Source organism: Archocentrus centrarchus, chromosome 1 (assembly GCF_007364275.1).
Source record: "Archocentrus centrarchus isolate MPI-CPG fArcCen1 chromosome 1, fArcCen1, whole genome shotgun sequence".
Classification (NCBI taxonomy): Eukaryota; Metazoa; Chordata; class Actinopteri; order Cichliformes; family Cichlidae; genus Archocentrus; species Archocentrus centrarchus.
Window position 1 is genome coordinate 2,663,579 of NC_044346.1, and position 25,368 is coordinate 2,688,946.

At 41.9% G+C, this 25,368-nt stretch overlaps 1 protein-coding gene across 1 annotated transcript in view; it reads right to left on the bottom strand.

Annotated features, from left to right (window-relative positions):
• The window catches only part of LOC115789511 (signal-induced proliferation-associated 1-like protein 2), a 32,349-nt gene extending 11,267 nt beyond the window's left edge, over nucleotides 1–21,082 (bottom strand). Inside the window, exons 1-9 of the mRNA XM_030742959.1 lie at nucleotides 20,891–21,082; nucleotides 10,807–12,130; nucleotides 10,147–10,274; nucleotides 9,818–10,006; nucleotides 6,950–7,097; nucleotides 6,708–6,811; nucleotides 1,725–1,882; nucleotides 1,079–1,649; nucleotides 691–965 (exon numbers count right to left, since the gene is read on the bottom strand). Of these exons, the coding sequence (XP_030598819.1) occupies nucleotides 691–965; nucleotides 1,079–1,649; nucleotides 1,725–1,882; nucleotides 6,708–6,811; nucleotides 6,950–7,097; nucleotides 9,818–10,006; nucleotides 10,147–10,274; nucleotides 10,807–11,920 (2,687 nt within the window). The 5' untranslated portion in view covers nucleotides 11,921–12,130; nucleotides 20,891–21,082. The remainder of the gene's footprint in view (nucleotides 1–690; nucleotides 966–1,078; nucleotides 1,650–1,724; nucleotides 1,883–6,707; nucleotides 6,812–6,949; nucleotides 7,098–9,817; nucleotides 10,007–10,146; nucleotides 10,275–10,806; nucleotides 12,131–20,890) is intronic.
• Nucleotides 21,083–25,368: the final 4,286 nt, after the last annotated feature.

The following is a 25,368-nucleotide window of genomic DNA, read 5'->3' on the forward strand; positions in this document are numbered from 1 at the left end:
CAGAGCAGCTTTGTATCCCTGAGTGAGCTTACTGTCTGTACATGCACTGAAAGAGGCCAACTTTGAGTGGTTTAATTTTAGCTTATATTTAATTTGTCTGTTCAGTGTTTCAGAGAAAATAAATTATTAATCAGGTGAATCTCTTTAGTCCACACACAGCAGCTCTGCACTTGGATCAATAACTGTACAGTGACAACCAGCAGTGTGATGTCACCACGAGGTCAGCATGATGCCACCTCGACCTGATTCAGAGTCAGATCAGGACCTGGTTTTGCACTCAGATTCTGACTGACAGGTGTGCTAAGCCTCTCATACTGATATAGTGAGATTAAAGCGAGAGGATTACGGCTAAATAATCCATCCATTATTTTTTTAATAAATCAGCGACAGACAACATGTAGTGATTGGACAGGAAGTCCTAAGAATTTAGATATGAATTAGAATAATCAAAATATCAGCTGAACCTATTTTTACCTCTTCTACCGACTCAGTGAGTTGCAGTGCGATATCCTCACACCACCTTTCTGTCTCCAGGATCCCGCTGCACTTTCATCAAATTAACTAAACTGCCATAAAATCTGTCAAACATTTTCTGTGGAAAGTTTGCTTTCTTTTAAAAAACTTTTATGTATTTCTGTTTTTTCCCAGCTGTCCCCATTAAAACAAGTTAAAAATAAACCAACGTATGACCTGTGTGGCGTCCCGTCTCTGTGCGGCAGAATAACGACCACGCTCACTGTCGTCGATGTCCTCAGGAGGTCAATTATCTGCTCATGAGAAAGCGTTACTATGGCGACTCCACAGATCTCCATTAGCCTACAGCCAGGGCGGAGACCCTCCTTCCAGGCAAAACTGTCGGTCTCAACTTCTGCCACCACTCCTTCAAAGTTAACGTGAAAACCAAGCTGACCGTGATGGTTCCTCCTCAGAGTCATGTCCGCAGCAGGACCACCATGAGTCACCAGCTAAGGATGCAGAAGACATCAGATCAGTCAGATATATGCCATGCATGCTTGGGTTCTGGTTTATAAAGAGTCAGATGGTTCTGGTGTATAAAACATTGAAGGATTCTGGTCACCTGTAGTCTCTGGGTGATCTCTCGGATAGTCTCCCAGCCTCTCTCCAGTGTTGAAAACATCACGCAATCTCCATATTCGTAGAAAAGTTTAACGCCTTTGTGGCCGGTGCTCCAGCCAATCACATCTCTGCAGTAACAGTGGAACGCCACCTGTCTGCTCGCTTCCTCTATAAGCACCACCAGCGTATTGGAGATGGCGAGCTGGCAGGGCATGTCGAAGTCTTTAGCTGTCACACTCCAGGCGAGAGCCCCGGCGCTGTGCAGGTAAGCGTGTGGCCGTGGTGTGCTGCGCTCTTTTTTCTTCCCGCCCAGAGAGATGAAGCTCAGCTTGATGGAAGATGATGAGTCCGCCGGTGTTGATGTGGAAAAGTTCTCTACCAGTTCCTTCAGGTGCTCCTGTCTGCATTGTGTTGCCATGGTGATAAAGGTCTCTGACTTGCGTACGGCATTTTCAGCATTAATGATCTTCATGAGCAGGAAGTTTCTGAAGGCAGGGGAGGCAGGAAATATCCAACCTGGTGGGATCAAGGGACCAAAGGATGGGACGTCTCTACGCCTGGACACTGCAACACTAATGGAGACACACAGGACACAACAAGAGGTCTCATGTGTTCTACTTACATAGTCTCACCTGCTCAGGTCTTACCTGTAACAGGTATGCTGGCTGCAGGGTCGGTGGACTCGAACGATGATGAAGACATATTGGAAATGTGAGTGGATGTTCTGGGGACTGAAGGGTGGAGCATCAGGCTCCTGGAAGATTACTGTGACGATGTTGTTCCTGATAAAACGTTTACGCAGAAGCTAAAAGAAATGCACAAACACACAAAGACACACATGCTGACTAATTGTTCTCGTGAGGATTTAGGGAGATTTCATGTTTTCTTTTATGTTTAGGATTTTACACATGAACTGGCCACCATACAGTCCGGATCTTAATCTCAGTGAGAATCTTTGAGATGTGCTGGAGAAAACTTTATGCAGGGGCTCAACTCTCCCATCATCAATAAACACTGAAAAATAAATGCAACTTAGGACAGAAATAAGTGCTGTGATCATGCGAGGAGAAGGATTTTAAATTGAATTCTGGATTTAACAGGGAGCCAATGAAGAGAAGCCAATATGGGAGAAATCTGCTCTCTCTGTCTAGTCCCTGTCAGTACTCTAGCTGCAGCATTTTTTTATCAGCTGAAGGCTTTTCAGGGAGCTTTTAGGACAGCCTGATAATAATGAATTACAATAATCCAGCCTAGAAGTAATAAATGCATGAATTAGCTTTTCAGCATCACATTGAGACAGGATGTTTCTAATTTTAGAAATATTGTGCAAGTGCAAAAAAAAAAAAAAGCAGTCCTACATATTTGTTTAATATGTGCACTGAAGGACATATCCTGGTCAAAAATGACTCCAAGATTCTGCACAGTGTTACTGCAGGCCAAAGTAATGCCATTCAGAGTAAGGATCTGGTTAGACACCAGGTTTCTAAGATTGACAGTTGATAAGTACGATAACCTCTGAATTTAGAAGAAGGAAATTAGAGGTCATGTCATGTTTATATCTTTGAGATATTCCTGCAGTTTTATTAATTGATGTGTGTCATCTGATAAAGATAAAGCTGAGTATCATCTGCATAGCAATGAAAATGTATGCAATGCTTTCTAATTATACTGCGTAAGGGAAGCACGTATAGTGTAAATAGAATTGGTCCTAGCACAGAACCCTGTGGATCTCCATAATTAGCCTAGGTGTGTGAAGAAGACTCCCCATTTACATGAACAAATTGCATAAATATGATTCAAACCACTACAGTGCACTACATTTTATACCTATGGCATGCTCTAATCTAATGTCAAGTAAAGGTCCTGCACTATATGGACAACAGTCCTGGGCCACAGGCATGTTAAACCCGCAGGAGCTACTTGACCATGAAGCTCCCAGAACACTGTTTTTGTGCTGCTGTTAATGTTAGGGGAGGTTTGGAACTCTGCAGTTCCAGCAGAGTCTTGGTGACCTCTGTAACCTTACATGGTCTGACACTTCCTGTTCTGAGCTGCTGTGGTTCCTAAATGCTTCCACTCTGCAATAATCCCACTTTCAGCTGATTAGGAATATATACGAGGGAAGAAATTTCATGAACTGACTTGTTGCAACAGTGCTGTCCTGTTGCAGTACCACACTTGAATTTGGTGAGTGTTTTCACAAGTGTTTGTAAAGGCAGACTGCTTGATTTATACACTTGTGGCAATGGGACCAAACACATTCATTTCAATTCAAAGATTAACAGGTGTGGACCAATACTTTTGTCCACGTAGTGTATCTCAGGCTCAGAACAGTACAGTCTGCAGTACTCGCTCTCTTGCTCAGGTCTCACTAAGTGTTAATTAATGGAGTTGTTGTCTCAGCAGCATCTGAATACAATTAGAACATGTTGATGTGTTAAACTAAAAACTTTACATATAAGAGCAGCAAAGCATAATGGGAAAATAACTATAACTTTCTTCATTCATGATTTCTACTTTAACATGTATCACCTATCTCATGATTTTATTTTGAAAACTTTTTTTGTTTAACCTGCGTTTTAATTTGGTTTTCTTCTTCCTAAACACCAACAAAGTTCTGCAAAACTGTCAGTACACCAGAGGTGGCAAACGTGCACAAATTCATCAGAGTAAAAGTACAGATACTTGTGTTCAAAATAAGCTGAGGCATTGATTCAACCTCTTTACTCAAGTAAAAGTACAACCTCTGAAATTAACCTGAAGTAAAAAAGGAGCTATTTTTGTGGAAAAGAAACTGAATCTCATGTCATATTAATGCAATAATAAAATAATATTAATACAACAGAACACAAACTATTTTAACTTTAATTCTAATTCTAATGAATGTACTTACAGTCATGGCTGAAAATGTTGGCACCTCTGTATTTCTCCCAGGAAATGATTACAATTACACGTTTTGTCACGTGCATGTTTATTTCTTTTGTGTGTATTGGAACAACACAAAAACAGAGAGAAAAAAAATTAAATTTATTTAATTTCACACAAAACTCCCAAAATGGGATGGACAAAATTATTGGCGCCCCCAACTTAATACTTGGTAAGCAAGCCTGTTACACCTCTCAACTGGAATTTTGGACCGCTCTTCTTTTCCAAACTGCTCCAGGTCTCTTATATTTGAAGGGTGCCTTCTCCCAACAGCAATTTTCAAGAATCAAGAAAAATTTATTGTCATTATACGTCAAGACATACAATGAAACTGCGTTCCAGAACACCCATCCAAGAAATACAAACAACAAAACAAACTGGGGAGACATTTTAAGACCTCTCCACAGGTGTTCAGTGGGATTTAGATCCAGACTCATTGCTGGCCACTTCAGAACTCTCCAACACTTTGTTTCCATTTCTTTGTGCTTTTTGAAGTCTTTTTGATGTTTGGGGTCATTGTCTTGCTGGAAGACCCATGACCTAGGATGCTTTCTGACACTGGGCCCTTCATTGCAACCCAAAATCCTTTGGTAATCTTCAGATTTCGTGATGCCTTGCACACAGTCAAGGCACCAAGTGCCAGAGGCAGCAAAACAACCCCAAAACAAATTTGAACATATTTGACTGTAGGTACTGTGTTCTTTTCTTTGTAGGCCTCGTTCTGTTTTCGGTAAACAATAGAATGAAGTGCTTTTCCAAAAAGCTCCATCTTGGTCTCATCTGTCCACAGGACATGGTCCCAGAAGGATTTTGGCTTACTCACGTACATTTTGGCAAATTGCAGGCTAGCCTTTGTATGTCTCTGTCAGCAGTGGGGTCCTTGTGGGTCTCCTGCCACAGCGTTTCACTTCATTTAAATGTTGATGGATAGTTTGCACTGACACTGATGCACCCTGAGCCTGCAGGACAGCTTGAATTTCTTTGGAACATGATTGGGGCTGCTTATCAATCATCCCGACATTCCTGCATTGAAACCTTTAATCAATTTTTCTCTTCCGTCCTCATCCAGGGAGATTAGCTACAGTGCCGTGGGCTGTAAACTTCTTGATTATGTTGTGCACCGTGGACAAAGGAACCTCAAGATCTCTGGAGATGGACTTGTAACCTTGAGATTGCTGATATTTTTCCACAATTGTGGTTCTCAGGTCCTCAGGCAGTTCTCATTCTCTTTCTGTTCTTCATGCTTAGTGTGGCACACACAGACACACAATGCAAAGATCTGGTTTCAGGTGTGATTTTTATATTCCCCACACCTATTACTTGCTGCAGGTGAGTTTAAACGAGCATCAAATACTTGAAACAAAGTTATTTACCCACAATTCTGAAAAGGTGCCAATGATTTTTTTTCGGCCCAGTTTTGCATGAAATTATATCAATTTTGGCTTTTTTTCCCCTCAGTTTTTGTGTTGTTCCAATACACACAAAGGAAATAAATGTTTATAACAAAACATGTGTAACTGCAATAATTTTCTGGGAGAAATACTTCATTTTCTAGAGAATTTTCAGGGGTGTCAACACTTTTGACTGTAGCTTGAACATCTGTTATACAGAACACAAGCAGAGAAGAACAAAGAATTCAAACTCACTCAGTTTGCTGTTGCCTAGATTGTAGATGGGTGACTCATGGGGTTACAGTGGGATTCAGCAGGTGGAGGTGCAGCATGAGGAAAAGAATCACTTAGAAATGAGCTACAATCATTTCTTTGTGTCCGGGCTGTGATCAGCTGACCTGCTGCTCTTTTTGGATTTAACTGAATCCAACAATGTTACATTCCCAACCCTACACAGTATAAAGCTGGTACAAGGGTGGAATTCAGTGAGTGACTCTAATCAACATCATCAGCTAAAATTTACATTGATGTCAGTTGCCTTGATGCAACGTCACACTGACCATAAACACCACAGCTGCTTTGCACCAGTCCAGTATTACAGCATCACAGTAAACACCACCACAGCACTGCAAACCAACAGCATGCACTACACTGCCCGTGTTTTCACACAACCTTTGAACAACAAAATCTGGATGCTTTAATTTGTTTTGCACGATGTTTCACAAAAACAACTTTAGCCACACGTCATGTATAGATCCAATAATCTGTTCAAAAACTGAATGAATGAATGAGGGCATCACATGTAAGCTTTAAATTTACAGTCTATTAAATGCCACTGAGCAGTCCTTACCTTTGAAAGAATAATCTCTATTCTTCCTCTCCTGTTTCCTGTCTTTCTTACATTTTTCACCATCTCTGAATGAACTTCTCTCTCATTTTTTATTCAGAATCTAGCTGAAGTACTGTGACCACAACTTATGGACATCCACACCAAAAGCGCCGTCCCGGCCCACTTTAACTCCTGAGTACAGAGCTATAAAGGATGCATCGTATGGCTTTGTCTCTTTCATCTTGTTGTGTACAATAAGTCCCAGTGATGGACACACTGATAGGATTGCCTTTTACATGTTATTGTTCCTCCATTTAGATTCAGATTGGTTTGATGTAACAAACCTCTTTGGAGAATTTAAGGTTTAAGAAGAATAAATATTTGTGATCAAATGTGGGAGTAAAAGTAAAGATACCTGAAAACTACTTAAGTTTCCACCTCTGCTGTACACAGTATGAGCGTAGAAGAAGGAACAGGAGAATCACCTGCTCAGGGTCATTCGCCGTGAATGGCAGCAGCGTGGAAACGTGGAACATCAGCTCGATCTCTTTGAACGTTGTGAAAACTGCCTGACCTCTTGCTGAGTCACCTGACAAAAAACAGAAACAAACAGGAAGTAATAAGAGATACCCAGCTGTTTACCTTTGACACCATTCTGACATCACTGCAAGAACCAGGACAGACAGGGACCTGCTTCTGTTACAGAATAAAGAAATGGTTCTGGTACCGGTGGCATCTTTCAGTGGAACTCTGTGACCCAGAAGGTCCAGAAACTGGTCCAGAGCGGGACTGCCAGACTCATTGTTGTACATGTCCTCCTCGGTGGACTGACCGGCCCGGCAGAACAACACGCCCACTTTGTGCTGGAAGCTCAGCTGCAGGTAAAACAACAAGAAGCAGGCAGAGTCAGTTTGGATCAGCAGAACTCTGAAGTTTTCTGCCACACAGTGGACACATTACAATATCTTGAAGAAAAGATGAGCCCCTTAAAGTGTTTTACCTCCTCTCTCCCCGAGCAGGAATGCTACAACAACATATTGATGACATCTGCCAATAGGAGCTTATGAACTGTAGCCATGACAACAGGCGAAAAGAAAGATGATGCTCAACACATACAGAACAAGACGCCCTGAACTCAAACATCTTTGACATATGACATGCACTGTATTGTCAAAATCCACAAATCCACATCAATGAGTTCAGGTGTTCCAGTCATTTCCATGGCCACAGGTGTATAATGCAAGCACCTGGGCATCCAGACTGCTTCTACAAACATTAATGAATTAGCTCAGTGAATTCCAGGGTGGTACCGTGATAGGATGGGCAACAAGTCTAAGTCTATTTGTGAAATTTCCTCATTACTAAATATTCCACAGTCAGCTGTTAGCGGGATTATAACAAAGCGATTGGGAATGACAGCAACTGAGCCATGAAGTGGTAGGACATGTAAAATAATAAAGTGGGGTCAGTGGAAGCTGAGGTGCGTAGTGTGCAGAGGCCACCAACTTTCACCAACTGTCTCTACAGACCTCCAGACCTCCCTTCAGATTAGCTCAAGAACAGTGAGAGAGAGCTTCATGGAATGGGTTTCCACTGCAGTGGTGGAAAGCGTGCCACCACTGGACTCTAGAGCAGTGGAGATGTGTTCTCTGGAGTGACAAATCACGCTTCTCCAGTCCAATGGGCGAGTCTGGGTTTGATGGTTGCCAGGGGAACGGTACCTGACTGACTGCACTGTGCCAAGCGTAAAGTTTGGTGGAGGGGGGGGGGGGGGGGTTATGGTGTGGGGTTGTTTCTCAGGAGTTGGGCTCAGCCCTTATTTCCAGTGAAAGGAACTCTTAATGTTTCAGCACACCAAGACATTTGGGACAATTTCATACTCCCAACTTCGTGGGAACAGTTTGGGGGTGGCCCCTTCCTGTTCCAACATGACTGCACACCAGCGCACAAAGCAGCTCCATAAAGACATGGATGAGTGAGTTTGCGTGGAAGAACTTGACTGGCCTGCACAGAGTCCTGACCTCATCCTGACAGAACACCTTTGGGATGAATTAGACTGTGAGCCAACATCAGTGTCTGACCTCATAAACACTCCTAAACCTTGTGCAAAGCCTTCCCAGAAGAGTTGAAGCTGTTATAGCTGCAAAGGGTGGGCCCACATCATATTAAACCCTGTGGATTAAGAATGGGAAGTTACTCAAGTTCATTTGTGTGTGAAGGCAGACGAGCGAATACTGTGGTAATATGGTGAACTACTGTACAACATGTACTACAGTAATTCTATGACATACTACACTACAACATACACACAATTATTTACTTAGTACATACAAGTACTTGTACCATATACTACAGTACAATATATACTACAGTAGTAGTAGTATCTTACAGTACAGGGGACTACATGTCATGCTGCAGTATCATGTGATACGGATTATGGATTACTTATCCTAACATCAGGCTTAATTCACATCACCATCAGAGGTGAAGACAATGAAACATATTCATGTGGATATTTCATATTACCACCCAGAGTTGAGACTTTTTTTTTTTTTTTACCCATAATGCCTTGCTGTGCTCAGTGTTAGGGTTACTATCACCTTCCCGTTGTGGATGAGGCGTTCACAGTCAGTTGGTCACAGGCATTTTGATGTCAGTCTGTGCCGTCTGCTGGGATTTCAGTCTGAAAACAGACTGACTGAAGCCCACAAACCTGAAACCTGCTTTGCATCCCTCTGCTAAACTTCTGACCATTACTGCTGAAACACTTGGTTCTGACAGAACATGTAGTAGCAAACAGTGTTTCTGTATTTTGTGCTGGCTTCTGGCAGGATGACCAAGAAGGAAGGCAAACAATGCAGCAGCAGAAACTAACTTTGGTTCAAGCAGCATGACGACGACATGGAAGAAGTAGACTGCAGCTCAGGAATGGACAGAAGTGAAAAAAATGGACTTCTTATTGGCTCCAGGTAATACCATGAAGTCGGTTTGTCTCTAAAATGGACAGAATTACAGAAGCTATATTAGAGGTGAGGGAGGAGATAAAAGACTCTGAATAGGTCCTCATACCCAGAGAACACAAACCTTATTTCCTCCAGAGAAATCCTACCTGTGAAAAGCTCTCTGAGGATTTCTGTTGTTGGATCTTTTTTGATGAAAACAATGTTCAGGTAGAAAAAACTAAAAACACTGGCGACATCGTTGCTCAATCAGCTATCAATAAATTATCAATGCAGGGCGAGAAGTTTAATGCTTATGCAACTGTTTATCATGTGAAACTGTCACTGACACCTTCAAAAAGCACGATTTAGCAAATGGAGCGCATGGCTATAAAACATGTGATTCTATTTAACACAGAGCTTTTCCTCTGCCTGCGTTCACCAACACGAACACGCTCCTAATAAATATTTAAACAAATGCTCTCTTTAACACAGACGTCGAGCACAGAGCTCAGCAGCTTTTACAGGACATCTCATCCAGGCCTCTGTCGGTAACACTGCAACACGGGAAGGCAAAACCGTGATGAGGCAGTTTATCTTCTGCATTCAATTTCTGAGCTGGTCAGCAGGTGGGTGGTGCGGTGTGATTGGCTCACCTCCTGCTGATCCAGCTGCAGTAGCAGTTCAGGGACTCTGGGTGAACTGGTAGCAAGTCTTAGACTCTGGATGTTGAATTCAGGAACCACAAATTCCAGAACATCTTTCAGTGGAAGACCTCGACTGGTCCCATGTTTGGATGAAGATGGGACAGAGTCCTCCACGATGGATCCTCTCAGGGTGGACAGCTGAAAGTGGAGGTCGACGGATTGTTAGAGTCCAACAGGAAGTAAACAACAGTATTAGAACAGTATTTTTAAACCAGTGATCTAAAAGGATCTAAAACCAAACTGATCAGCTTCAAGTTACCAGTAACATGACCAGTTACCTGACTGGTCCTGAGGATCATCCTGTAGTTGTACTGTGTCTCGCCCTTCCTCTCCTCCAGTTTCTCTCTCTGGATGCTCAGAGACACCGGACCAAAGTTCTTATCAATGCCAAAATAATTCTGGTGATCTGATGGAAAACAGAGGTCAGAGGTCATTCACATCACAGGGCAAAGGTCACTAAAAAGTAGAGACCTCACAGTGAGACTGAGTGCAGTTACAGTGCTTAAAGACACATTTTCTAATTATATTTGAAATATTTTTTTATTAACTCTTCAGATTTCCTCTGGAGCCTTTTCATATTCAGTTACTTTCATTTGCTTTACTGACAAATTAATTTGTAATTAAATTTAAGGGTTCACATGTCTGAATTCATTTAATATGAAATTGTTTTGTTTGTTTTTAGGACACAGTTTGATCTCGATGGCTGAATGTTTATTTGTTTAATTCTTTAGATCCTGAGCTCATGTAAATACCTGTCATTTCTCCCTCTTTTTGTTGTATGCTATTTGCATATTTTACCCTTGTGAAACTAAACTGGACTAAACTATCTAATAAAAACTATTAATGGAACTATTTTTGAATGCTTCCTTTCTTTACTTTTAGGAAGAGCATCCAGTTTCTGGAATAGGGTGAAGATCAGGACCTCGATTGGATCTTACCTTGGTTGTAGAAGTATTTCAGGTAGTATTTGGCTCCGAGGTCAATGTGTTCGATGCCATGGTTATTCATCAGGTTTTGGTGGAACACCTGAGTTTCTCTGTTGAACTCCAAGACTGAGATGCTTGCGTTGGTGTGGCGGCTGCTGAGCGGCGGCTCGCTGAAGGATGCATCTGCTGCAGCATTGCAGGTGGAGATGTTGGCCCGAGTCAGGCCCAGCCTCCTCTCCGTCTCCCCTCCAATCTCATTACGAAATAACGGAGAGCTGCAAACCAGAAAGCTGTTCTTTTCATCTTCATCATGGCTTAAACCATCCAACAGGTCACCTCGAACTTCACAATCATTTGAGTCTGTGGAGTGTGACACCATCGAGGCAGGGGTGTAGGCCTTCCCTCTGTGCTGGAGGTCTGGCCGAGGGATAGAGCAATTGCTGAAGTTGAAGAGGACACTCTGAACATCATAATGAGAGAAACATTTGTGAGAGGTCACAATGGATGTGATGTCCCTGTTGGTCTTCTGATTCCTCAGTCTGCTGAGGATTGATGTCTCTGGCTTTGTTTTCTGAACATGTGACACATAAACTGGACTGTTCACATAGTTGGGTACATAGATGATGTCCCCACAAGAGATCCGAGCAGCAGTCTGCAGACTGGGTGACAGCATGGCATGGTGCTGGGGAGGTTCAGGAAGCGGTGGTGGTGCGCTGGGCTCCTGCTGCTCCACCCTCCATGACGGATTCTCCATGAATTGCGACAAACTTTGCCGGTCCAGCGTCGAAGTGCTGCCGTACTTTCGCCTCAGACTTGCTCCCGTGTTTGGGTTGATGGCAGCAGGATCCACATCTTCAGCTCCGAAGTCACTAATTGTCACTTCACTGTTGCTTCTCTTCATCCTCAAAAAACTCCTGCTGGTGGAAGGACTCAGGAGGTCACAGAATGGGAATGTGGGCTCTGATCTGGTCTGTGGGTCCAGGCTCTTGTTGAAGTGGGGAGTTTGGCTTAGGACGCCTGGTTCCAGACTGTCCTGATTGTCCCTCCTCTGAGACCAGTCAGACATCCGGGCCCGGACCCCCATCTTAGGTACAGCAGGAGCACCCTGAACGACTGGGGGTCCCATAATCCTGATCTTCAGAGAGTCTAAGAAACACTGCTATTAGTCTAGTCCAACAGGACTTCAGACTCCTGCCAGGATTCAGACCTGAACTTCATGACTCAACTGAGCTTCTCGTGCAGACAGATGATCAGAATGTTTTGAGATCCATCAAGTCCAGACTCTGATGAGGACCAGAGACAGGAAGTCCATCCAGGAGTCAGTATCCACACCAATCTGAAAGAAGAAAAAGTTTTTAATGCACTTCTGTTGAGATGAATCACCCATTTACCTGTGCTACAAGTTGTGAGAACATGTGTGAACATGCGCTAGCCAATCACAGCTGCTCATCTGCCTGCAGGTCTATTACATGTGTTCAAATGTAAAACATGAAGCGTCACGTCTGAGAATTTAAGACACAAACCTGCCAGACAGATCAGCTGTCATGGAGGGAGGAGTCACAGGACTCACCTGTGGTGAGTTTGATTCTTGAACTCTTTACATATTCACATAATTTTGAATCACAGGTTCATTTAAACAGTTAGTTTTTTTAAACAAATGGAGGCAGAGAAACGCAGCAAGAGAGAAAATGAGCATTAAATACAAAACACATTTGAAGGCTTGAAGTTCACTGTGTTACCGTTAGAAGGCTGTGTGTGTGTGTGTGTGTGTGTGTGTGTGTGTGTGGTATTTCCAGCAGCTGTCTCCGTCATGTTCAGCAGTGACAGCTGAAGGTGTCAAGTATCTACATGTGAACAAATGTACTCTGTACTGTATATACTGCTCTGTCTGTACTGCATACTCTATATGCTGTAAATGCTGTAGTTTGTACATTTTGTATCATATGAACCCAGTTTGAGGTCTTTGACATAAAGTAGACTTTAGAAAAAATAAAAACCAACTGAAACAATGCTGTTTAACTAGAAAATAAAAACTATCAGGAAATGCGTTTCGCTTTGGTTTCTGTTCATTTGGTCAAATTTTTCATCGTGTGTGTTTGAGCACACACTCATCAACAGATAAGGCTGTGACTGCAGTAAAAACAAAAAAGCTACATGCTACAGATCTACACAATAAACTTTGTGTTCTGTGAATAGTCTCAAAAAGGGCATCATATCAGCTCACATTAAACTCACTACAGCAGAAGTTCACAAATGCTGCTGTTTCCACTTTGGTATTAAAGTTTCATCAATAGAACATAATATGATGTAAAACAAAAGAAAAATATTTCATACAATTTACTCTCTACTGTAGCTTCAGATCAGCTTCTTCTGATCCTGTTTTACTTGACTGTAACTCTGTAATGTCTGAGTGACTGATTTCAATTCACTTTAATTTTCTGAGCTTTGTTTATATAAATTATTTTTTATATAATGACAGTTCATAACAATAGCCATCTCAAGGCCCTTTGTATTGTAAGGTAAGGTGGCAACGTGTGCAGATGCAGTGGCTCCACTCTCCTTTTTTGGTGCTTTAAAAAAAATAATAAAAAATTCATGTGTTTTTCAATTTTGTGAGTATAAGGTACAATCACCAGAACTCCTAAATATAGAATACTAGAACCCTCAGGCCATTACAGCTGAATTTCTTCACTCACACAACATACAAGTGGACATATCCAGGCCCCCAGGCCCCCCCGGATCATTATCAGTGCAATCAGGAGGAGGCTGCAGCGCTAAAGAAACATCCACACAAACTACCACCCAGCAACCTTCTCTCCATTACCAACAAAATGAATGAGTTGAAGTTACAGATTCATTCAGGAATGTTATGTTAGTTTAATTACGGAGGTGTGGCTTCATTTGCCTGTAACAGATAGAGTAGTTTTCTCTGGGCCCCTCCCCAGTCGGACCAGGAGCGACATGTTTAGCTGCACGCTCTTCTTAAATTGCTGACTGCTGAGAAGTGTCCAAAAAAAGACGTGGGAAAACTTGGTCTTGTTAGGAGAGACGGCATCCATCCCACTTTGGATGGAGCAGCTCTCATTTCTAGAAATCTGGCAAAATTTATTAAATCCCCAAAACATGACTATCCAGGGTTGAAACCAGGAGGCAGAGAGGCATGCAAGACTGCAACTCTGCCTCAACCAAAAAACAACCAAATACCATCAAAAACTATTTAAGCATAAACATTCACAAAGAAAGAACAATATAGCATCCTCAACTGCACCAAAGTGTAAATCAGTTAAATGTGGATTATTAAACATTAGATCTCTCTGGCTTCTAAGTCCCTGTTAATAAATAATTTATTTGATCAACATATTGATTTATTCTGCCTTACAGAAACCTGGTTACAACAGGAGGAATATGCTAGTTTAAATGAATAAACACTCCTGAGTCACACTAACAAAGCAATCTTCCACTAAAGCTTATTAATTAATCAAAGACCCAGACAGAGTTTTAATTCATTTGAAATCATCCTGACTCTTAGCCTTGTTCTTTGTCCACCTGGTCCTTACTTAGAGTTTCTGAGTCTGATTTCTCAGACTTTTTGACTGATTTAGTGCTCAGTTCAGATAAAATAATTATAGTGGTATCTCACTAATTTAGAAGATCTTCATTTAGCCTGGAAAAAGAGTTTGTTGCTCTATAAAAAAAAACCTCAGTAAAGCTAGGACATCTTACTACTCATCTCTGATTGAGGAAAATAAGAACAACCCCAGGTTTGTTTTCAGCGCTGTAGCCAGGCTGACAAAGAGTCCGAGCTCTCAAAGCTGAGTATTCCTTTCACTTTAACTAGTAGTGACTTCATGAATTTCTTTACAAATAAAATTTTAACCATTAAAGAAAAAATTATTCATAACCATCTCAAAGACATGTCATTATGTACAACTACTTTCAACATTACTGGTATTTGTTTAGACTCTTTCTCTGACTGATCTTTCTGAGTTAACTTCAATAGTTACTTCCTCCAAATAATCAACATGTTTATTAGATCCCATTCCTGCTAGACTGAAGATGTCCTTCCATTAATTAATGACTCAATCTTAAATATGATCAGTGAATCTTTAGTAACTGGCTATGTACCACAGGCCTTTAAGGTGGCAGTAATAATTAAACCTCTACTTAAAAAGCCATCACTGACCCAGCTGTCTTAGCTAATTATAGGCCAATCTCCAACCTTCCTTTTCTCTCAAAGATTCTTGAAAGAGTAGTTGTAAAACAGCTAACTGATCATCTGCAGAGGAACGGTTTATTTGAAGAGTTTCAGTCAGGTTTCAGAATTCATCACAGTACAGAAACAGCATTAGTGAAGGTTACAAATGATCAATCAATCAATCAATCAATCAATCAATCAATCAATCAATCAATCAATCAATCAATCAATCAATCAATCAATCAATCAATCAATCAATCAAATACACTTTATTGTCCCCACAGGGAAATTTGTCTTGGACCTCATACAAAAACAAGCTGCTACCACAATAATACAGTATAACAAGATCTTCTTACAGCCTCTGACAGTGGACTCATCTCTGTGCTTGTCCTGTTGGACCTCAGTGCAGCTTTTGATACTGTTGACCATAACATTGTATTACAGAGATTAGAGCATACTATAGGTATTAAAGGTACTGCACTGCAGTGGTTTGAATCATATGTATCTAATTGACTCCAATTTGTTCATGTAAATGGGGAGTCTTCTTCACACACTAAGGTTAATTATGGAGTTCCACAGGGTTCTGTGCTAGGACCAATTTTATTTACATTATTCATGCTTCCCTTAGGCAGTATTATTAGAAAGCACTGCATACATTTTCATTGTTATGCAAATGATACCCAGCTTTTTATATCCATAAAGCTAGATGACACATGCCAATTAGTTAAACTGCAGGAATGTCTTAAACACATCAAGGTCTGGATGACCTCTAACTTCCTGCTTCTAAATTCAGAGGTTATTGTACTTGGCTTTATCAATCTTAGAAACATGGTGTCTAACCAGATACTTCCTCTGGATGGCATTACTTTGGCCTCCAGCAACACTGTGAGAAATCTTGGAGTCATTTTTGACCAGGATTTGTCCTTCAAAGCACATATTAAACAAATATGTAGGACTGGTTTCTTACACTTGCACAATATTTCTAAAATTAGAAACATCCTTTCTCAGAGTGATGCTGAAAAGCTAATTCATGCATTTATTACTTCTAGACTGGACTATTGTAATTCATTATTATCAGGCTGTCCTAAAAGCTCCCTGAAAAGCCTTCAGCTGATCCAAAATGCTGCAGCTAGAGTACTGACAGGGACTAGAAAGAAAGAGCAGATTTCTCCCATATTGGCTTCTCTTCATTGGCTCCCTGTTAAATCCAGGATTGAATTTAAAATCCTTCTCCTTACATACAAGGTCTTGAATAATCAGGCACCCTCTTGTCTAAAAGACCTCATCGTACAATATTCTCCAAATAGAGCACTTTGCTCAGAAACCTTAGCCCCTAGTCCCTAACCCCAAACTCCTAACCCTTCCTAGGGTATTTAAAAATAGAATGGGATGCTTACAATTTTCAGCCCCCTGTTGTGGACCAGCTCCCAGTTTAGCTTCATGAGACAGACACCCTCTCTATTTTTAAGATTAGGCTTAAAACTTTCCTTTTTGATCAAGCTTATAGTTAGGGCTGGATCAGGTGACCCTGAACCCTCCCTTAGTTATGCTGCTATAGGCCCAGGCTGCTGGGGGCTCCCATGATGTACTGAGTGTTGATTTTTAACTCACCTCTTTTCCCTCCCTGTTTCCACACCACTGTGCATTTAATCAATAGTTATCAATTCTACATCTTGAAGATTCTCAGAAAGAACACAACCTGGCTGAGAAACCGCTGGTTTCCTTCTGTTCCTCTGAGAGTATACTGAGCTAATACATCTCTGCATGATTCAGCAGCTGCTCCTCCGCAAACAAGAAATCACATCAAATGGTGATCAGCACAGCATAAAACACCAACTGTTTGAACAGCAGCCTTCTGGCTGGTACAGGGTCATCAAATCACTGACAGACTAAGAAACAGCTTTTACCCACTTAACCCTGACTAATCATGTAAAAACCGTTTCACGACATCTGGTAGCAGTCTTTGGATTTTACTTTCTGTTATTCTCTGCTATTTATTTATTCATATATTTGCACGATTATTTATTTTATAAATGTGTATGCATATATTTTGTTTGTATATACACTGCTCAAAAAAGAAAGTAACACTTTAAGCGCCTTGAGTACGACTGTATAAATAAAATTGATTGAACTGAATTCAATTTTAATCAGAGTATAGCATCAAGTCAGTTACTTGCATTGCCAGAAGGTTTGTTGTGTCTTCCAGCACAGTCTCAAGTGCCTGGAGGAGATTCCAGGAGACATGCCGTAGGCTGTAAGCTGTAGGAGAGATGGACAGGGCAATAGAAGATCCTTAACCCATCAGGACCGGTATCTGCTCAAGCAGGAACAGGATGAGCACTTCCAAAGATACAACAGCAGCCACTGATGTGAATGTCTCTGAACAAAAAAAAAAATCAGAAACGGACTTCATGAGGGTGGCCTGAGGGCCTGTCTACTGGGTCCTGTGCTCACTGCCCGGCACCATGGAGCCCGATTGGCATTTTCCATGAAATATCAGAATTGGCAGGTCCACCCTGAGCACTGGTGACAGATGTGAAAGGGTCTGGAGAAGCTGTGGAGAATGTTATGCTGCCTGTAACACTGTTCAGCATGACTGATTTGGTGGTGGGTCAGTGATGGTCTGGGGAGGGAAATCCACGGAGGGGGACACACAGAGCTCTACAGGTTGATGAAATCTTTGGACCCATTGTCAGACCCTACGCTGATGGAGTCAGTGCTAAATCCAATAGAACACCTTTGGGACATTATATTCTGGTCCATCTGATGCCACAAGGTTGCACTTCAGACTGTCCAGGAGCTCAGTGATGCCCTGATCCAGATCTCGGAGGAGATCCCCCAGGAGATCGTCTCATTAGGAGCATGCATACAAGCACATGGGGGCCATACAAACTACTGAGTACCTTTTTGAGTTGCTGCAATGACATTTTGGTCAAAATGGACTAACCTGCTGCATAATATAACATATATAACATAAGCACTTTAGGACAGAGTACCAGTTTCATGACACTTTTTGCAATGACAATAAAGACCTTCATTCATTCAAGACCCTGCAATATTAGAGAGAATATCCCAACAATCAGACAATTACAGTTAGTTTGTTTACCACCCTCATAATGCCCAAACTATTTACTACAACCCTGCTGAAGCAGACCAGGCTGGTCACACTTATTGGTCTTCATTTGAGCCAGAAAATACATGCAGACCCCCAGCAACGCATTCCCCAGAACTGCCGGGGTTGGCTGCTTTCACAGGCCAGCACCTTCTTCATCATCCTCATCACCACATAGCAATGCTGTTCTAAACTTCCTACCTCTTAGACCTACATTATAACAATGAGAAACACTGAAATGAATCCAAAACAGAAAGAAAACAGAATAAAATGAGCTGAAATGAAAGGGAAAAAAACAACTAACTGCTAATACTAACACAATGCTGTTTCACATTAAAAGACTTGAATTGGCTTTTATTGTGAAGCAGCCACACAACGTACTTCGTCCTCTCTGGTCCACCAGCAGTTAGACTGATGAGGAGCAGCAGGCTGCGGTGCACTGTGGGAAACTGTTCATTATGCACAGTCACCTGTCAGGTACATGTAGACAACACAAACGTGGTCTCTGGGTCCTGAAACCGAGTCTGATGAGCCTCACAGCTGGATAACATCAGCATGACTGGCTCTTCCTGTTTCCTGATCCAATTATCTTAGCTGATTACTGGATTACATCAGTTCCTGTCTGAACAGCGCAGAGAGGACCACTTATTGCTGGAGCGGAGGGGTGGAGGGAGATGAGTGGGGTTTGCTCTTATCTTTTAATTAAAGGAAAAAGTCCCAGATTTCAGGAAGTCTAACCTCGTCATCAAGTTTACAACGTGACACATCGGTGCCACGCCTCCATCTGTGCCACGCCTTTCAGCACTTCCTGTTTCCATGTGGCCCTCGTTGTTTAGGATGCAGATAGATTTTAAAAAGCTAAATGAAAGCTGACTGGCTGTTAGATGATACCTGATGTTTACTTGCATGCAGCCACAGCTTGCTCAAACCTGATTGGTTGTCTTCTTATTTGTGTTATAGATCAGAGCTGTGCTGAGCTGCCATCAGCCGCAGTGATCGTTGTGTTCAGAGCTTCAGGTGGATGTTGGTTTTCACTCTCATTATTTCATGACATTTCCTAAAATGACTATATTCATCATAAGGTTGTGTGGCATAAAAAAAAGGCTGCTAATACCTCAAAACACAGAGGACATAATTTTGAAATTACTGCCTAAAAAAAAAAACAGCTGCATGCCTGGAAGCTGCTGAATCAGCCAAAGCTAGTTAGATGTCATTGATGAATATACAAGAGACTGGATAGATAAGAGATGAATGATTACTGCTCAGCTAAACAGGTTGCAGACGGGATGTTGAGCCACAGAGGAGCAGATGATGGATGCATAGAGAACTTCTGTGCAGAGCATCTGGGGGAACTGTAGCTGAACAAAACAAAGAGTGTGAGACTGAGGAGAACTAATCCAAGACAATGAAGAGTGAAATCAAGAGCAGGGCAGCAAATCGGACGGGTTTCAGCCTGAGGAGCAGAGCTGAGGAGGTTAAAGGCTGCAGACTGAAGCTTCCATATTCTAACTTTACTTTTCCAACCTGGAATGAAATAATCCCAGTTGTTTGTAAAACTATTAAAACCCCTCAAGCTTCATCTTAAATACGTCTTTCTTCTTTGTCATTGCTGTTGTTGTTGCAGGAGGGGGTCAGAATGACCCCTGGGGCAGTTCTATGGTTAAAGATCGTGGCTGCTGATCAGAGAACACCTCTGACATCACCGCTCACTGCACTGAGAAGCCTGTTTAGTCACAAACAGCAGCAGGTCAGCACTCATGTTTCAGATAAATGTGATCCACTGTCTTTACGTTCATCACTTTTGCACACTTTGCCCTCAGTCTTGTCTCTAAGGCTACACACTGTCTGTCCTATCAGGTGCTGCCTGAAGCAGTTTAATCAATAACTGATTAATCGATTAAATCTGTTTTCATGCAAACACTTCAGACATGAATTAGCTCTGTACAGTCAATATGTCTGAGCTGAAATAAAACAGATCTTCTGTCCTTCATTTTTTCCTCTCAGTAAAGCTTATTTTGACCATGAAACACTACCATTCAACTCCTCTATCAAAAACAGGATGAACCACTGTGTTCTGCAGCGCCACAGAGCCCCATTCATTCTGAACGAGCTGGAGAGCGCCCCCTGTGGAACAGTAAGTCCACACAGTGGGAGTTCTTCATTACATCAGAAGTTCTGCATGCAAAAGAAACTTTATTGATTTGGGATGTCGTTAACACTGATTTAACGGCTGTAAAATAATTTGTTTATTCGACTAAAGAGCTTCGTGTGTTTGTCTTCATCTAAACTCTCTGATTGGTGGGATTAACTCTCATCTGATTCCAGAAAAATAAAATCTCTCAGCCCGACTCTCCCACACTGCTTTGACCTCTAACATGTGAGTATTAAAATTAATCCAAATCCTCTGAAATCTGAAAAAAAAACCCCGCAAGCTTCAGTTGATCAATCAGCTGATCCGCCCGTTTCATCTGTACTGCCTATATTTCATTCTCTGTGTACTTTGTGTACTGTGTCTGCAATCTGTATGCAGCCTGTGTGTGTACTCTGTGTGCGTGTATGTGTACAGTCTGTATAATCTGTGTGTACAGTGTCTGCTGTATTTCAATGTGTTTTTGGTAGAGTGTCGGACTCCTTTAAAATTTCCTGAACCTAAAAGAAAAATCGGGATTAGAACCAGAACCAGGTGAACCCGGAGCCACTTCACTTCTGAGGTTCTGTTGAAACTAAAAGCAGTACTTCGTTACCTAACTGCACAGCAGTACTTCGTTTCGGTGAGAAAGAAGTTTTACCTCCGTGAAGCTCGAGGTTCCAGGGTTCTTTCGGGTTTCTGTCTCTCGGTTTAGACCCGGACCCGGTGTCTGTCGTATCCCGTGTATATCCAGGTCCAGTCAGACTGCTACGGCCCTCCACTCTGGGTCCTGGTCTTGGTTCGGTCTCCGTTAAACTCTCAGCTGTTTCCGGTGGGTTCAACTCAGTCGAGTGATGCGTTCAGGTGATGCTCGGATTCTTTACAGCTCTGCTCTGCTGGCGCTGCTGATGTCTTCAGAGGCTGTTCATAAATGTGGGATTTTCACCTTTTATTCTTTTCTGCACTTCTATCTCTTTCGTCGAGTAAAAAAAAATCCTTCAAAAAAGAACAACAAAAATCATCATCAGGATTCAGTTCTCTTGTCGCTAATCTGAGGTCTCTGGTCTATAGTCTGATGTCTCTGGTCTGTGGTCTGGTGGTCTCTGATCTCTGATCTAAGGTCTCTGGTCTGAGGTCTCTTGTATGAGGTGTCTGGTCTGTGGTTTCTGGTCTGGAGTCTCTGGTCTCTGGACTGAGGTCTGCGGTCTGTGGTCTGTAGTCTGAGGTCTCTGGTTAGAAGTCTCAGTCTGAAGTCTGGTCTGAGGTATCTGGTCTCTGGACTGAGGTCTGTTGTCTCTTGTATAAGGTTTCTAGTCTGTGCTCTCTGGGCTGTGGCCTCTGGTCTAAGGACTCTGGTCTCTGGCCTGAGGTCTTTGGTCTAAGGACTCTGGTCTCTGGTCTGTGGTCGAGGTCTCTAGTAAGAAGTCTCAATCTGAAGTCTGTGATCTCTGATCTGAGGTCTCTGGTCTGACATCTGTGGTATGAATTCTCTGGTCTCTGGCCTGAGGTCTCTGGTCTGTGGTCTCTGGACTTAGGTCTTTGGTGTCTGGTCTGAGGTCACTGATCTGATGTCTCTGGTCTGAGCTCACTGGTGTCTTGTCTAAGTCTTTTTCCTTAGTGAGTTTGTAACTTCCTGAAGTCTCTGAGCTGGTGGAGTTCTCCTAAAGAAAGGAGGCTTAGTGCTTCCTTTTTTAGCTCCTACTTTGGCTGGATCACTCTTTTAAAAGAGATGTTATACCAGTGAGAGTTCCTGTGTATATATAGATAAATACAGTGTATCACAAAAGTGAGTACACCCCTCACATTTCTGCAGATATTTAAGTATATCTTTTCATGGGACAACACTGACAAAATGACACTTTGACACAATGAAAAGTAGTCTGTGTGCAGCTTATATAACAGTGTAAATTTATTCTTCCCTCAAAATAACTCAATATACAGCCATTAATGTCTAAACCAGCGGCAACAAAAGTGAGTACACCCCTAAGAGACTACACCCGTAAATGTCCAAACTGAGCACTGCTTGTCATTTCCCCTCCAAAATGTCATGTGACTCGTTAGTGTTACTAGGTCTCAGGTGTGCATAGGGAGCAGGTGTGTTCAGTTTTGTAGTACAGCTCTCACACTTTCTCATACTGGTCACTGAAAGTTCCAACATAGCAAAGAACTCTGTGAGGATCTGAAAAGATGAGTTGTTGCTCTACATGAAGACTGTTATATAAGCTGCACACAGACTACTTTTTATTGTGTCAACGTGTCATTTTGTCAGTGTTGTCCCATGAAAAGATATACTTAAATATATGCAGACATGTGAGGGGTGTACTCACTTTTGTGATACACTGTACATAAATAAAAACACAGTAAACAAACATCATCATGTAAATTACTGCTGATTTGTATGTGATACAATGTTTGAAGCAGCTTGCTGAAGTCCAGCTGAATGTTGTTTAGTTCAAATCTGAAGGTTACCTCAGGTTGTTTCCTGTCTGGAGCTGTTTGTAAAACAACTTTGTAAAGAAAATGAGCTTTACTAAAACAGCTGGTGGCTCTGTTTGTATCTGTCCTCAGGCTTTAGGCTCATCATGAAGGAGTGTGACTTTAAGAAGCTAAGGAAGAGATAATTTCATCTCTCCCTGCTTTAATCTGTTTCAGCCTCTCTGATGAAGTCATGTTTTATCTAGCCTGCACAAAGGACTGATGGGAAGTACGTTAGATGATTTTTTTGTAGTCAATTTTCAGGACATTGTAGTCTCTCCACAGAAGACCCACAACAACCACACGTAGCATCACATTAAGGAGCAGCTGGACTCTCTGATTCTGTCTTTTCCTTTCACCTCATCGGCTCTCCTTGACATTTTTCCTTGATCATGTTTAATATTCAGAAAAACAGATTAAAGATGGAGGAGGGAGGGTTTTTAAAACTATTCAAGCACAGTAGCAGCCTCTGGACTTCATGATTTGAAACTCAAAGGAAGCTTCAGGCTATTTCCAGAAGTTCATAATTGATCCTCACTCCAGGGTCCTATTCCAGCAAGCATGTTCAATACCTCTGAGATTCCTGTTCCAGAGCAGAGTTCGTCCAATCAGCTCTGAGAATGTTCACTCTGTGTTAATGAAAGAAAACCACCATCAATGGAGCTTCGATTATATTATATCTTACAGTTACAAAGACAGACACTATAGAGCTGATTCTGAGCTGATAATCAATGACTGAATGCCTGATTATTAAAGCTCTCATGTAACAAACTAACTTCTAACTTTGATTTCAGTGTTGCAGATGAATTCTCTCTGCTCTGAGCTTTGACAGCGAATTTATGAACGAGGAAACGAAACCAAGTATCAATCAGCTGGTTCAGGTGCAGCAGGACGGGAGGAGTCAGAGAGAACACCTGTCAGCCAGCAGGTTAAGTTCACAGAGTCTGTTACCACAGTTAACAACCTTTCTGGTACAGAAGATACAAAGTTTAATCTCAGGCTTAACAAACTCAGAGTTTTATCTAATCCTGCTTCCTGGAACAGGAATTTAAGTAACTGACAGAAAGCCTGGCTGTGTTGAACGTCCTTTGTAATATACTTCTCAGGTAGATACTGAGGACACAGGCAAGTACAAAATGAAAGACTTTAACCTTTGTGTGGGGTTCACACTTTAGTTACTCAGCTATTGTTTGCATCAATCCGTCCACTGTTTTTGAATCAATCCAGCCACAGACATTTATGTAAAAATGCTTCACAGGTGTTTACTTTATCTCAGTAGCAAGCTATATTTATATCTGTGGTTTGTACTTGGTATTTATCTCTGTTAGAGCCCACTTCTGAATAAAAGTGGCATTTGTTTTTTGTATATAATTTAATTAAAAAAAAAGAAAAATTAATAATAGCTAAGATATGAGTGTAAAAAACATGTTTATCTCGGACAAATACAATTGAAGTAAATTTTGTCATCACTAGTGATGTTTACTCATTTGAACTGAATTAGAAACTGAACAGATTCGTGTCAGTTCAGCACCATCAAAAGAAAAGCCTATTCATGCCAAACAAATAAGGGGCAGTTCTGCTGTTTGTACTGCATGGATATTATTTGTCACACCTGCTGCAGGTATACTGGTTCTTCCTGTTCATCTTGGGACTCCACACTGCAGCTCTTTTCTGCTGCTACTGGATCTAGAACAGAGCTCAGGTTATCTGCTGATATGAATTTCTAGATGGCATCAAAAATGAAAAGCTAAAAATCAGATTTGATGTCCTGCACACGAGTAACCTCCATTTGTGTCGGCTCTGTTTGCACCATGTTGGCAGGGTGGCTCATTCATCAGGCAAAAAGGCCATTCAGTCGCACCATTGCTTGACAGCCATATTTCTCCCCCTGTTGACTGCTGATGGGCTGTTTTGGAGCTGACTGATGGTCAGTCTCATCCTCATCTCCAAGCTGGCCGTCAGACAGTGCTGCTATGGCTCACCTGATCGAGCAGGTGATCCAGAAAGCTAAAGTCCTCACTGCAGGGTCTGAGTCCGGGTCTTCTTCAGACCACTTCCTGTGTGGGCGTGGTGGCCATCGGGAGGTTCGGGACGTTTCCCAAACGGCCGGTCGTTTCCAGGCCGAACCGGCCCACAGTGTTGCAGCGCTCGCGGCCACAGGTGCAGACAGTGATGGTCGGTCGGACCTGGCTCTTCACTGAGAGCCGTTTTTCATCAGGAGGGGCTACAAACACAGCAACCCAGCCAGCACACCGTGAGAGGTGAAGGGCGAGACATACTTGTCAACTCTCCCGTTTTGGCAGGCGTTGTGCCAAAAAGTGATCATCTGCCATAAAGTGATTTCCGATGTTTGTCTGTGCTTTTACGTAAAATGTCTTTGCTTATATTGGTGAATAGGGTGTAGTCAATAGGGTTTATGAAGTGCTTGTATATAAAATAAAGAAATGACCTGTTTTTCAAGTATGTTTCTGACTCGTTATTATACAGTAGAATAAATCCAGTCCTCTTCGGTCACTTAAAATATCTTTATAGAGTGTAATGTTATATTTGTTATGATTTCTGCTGCCCTCTTCGCCAGATTTCTCTTTAAAAGACATTTTTAATATCAATTACAATTTATACCCTGATAAATAAAGAATATATAAAAAAACACTGCCAAAAAGT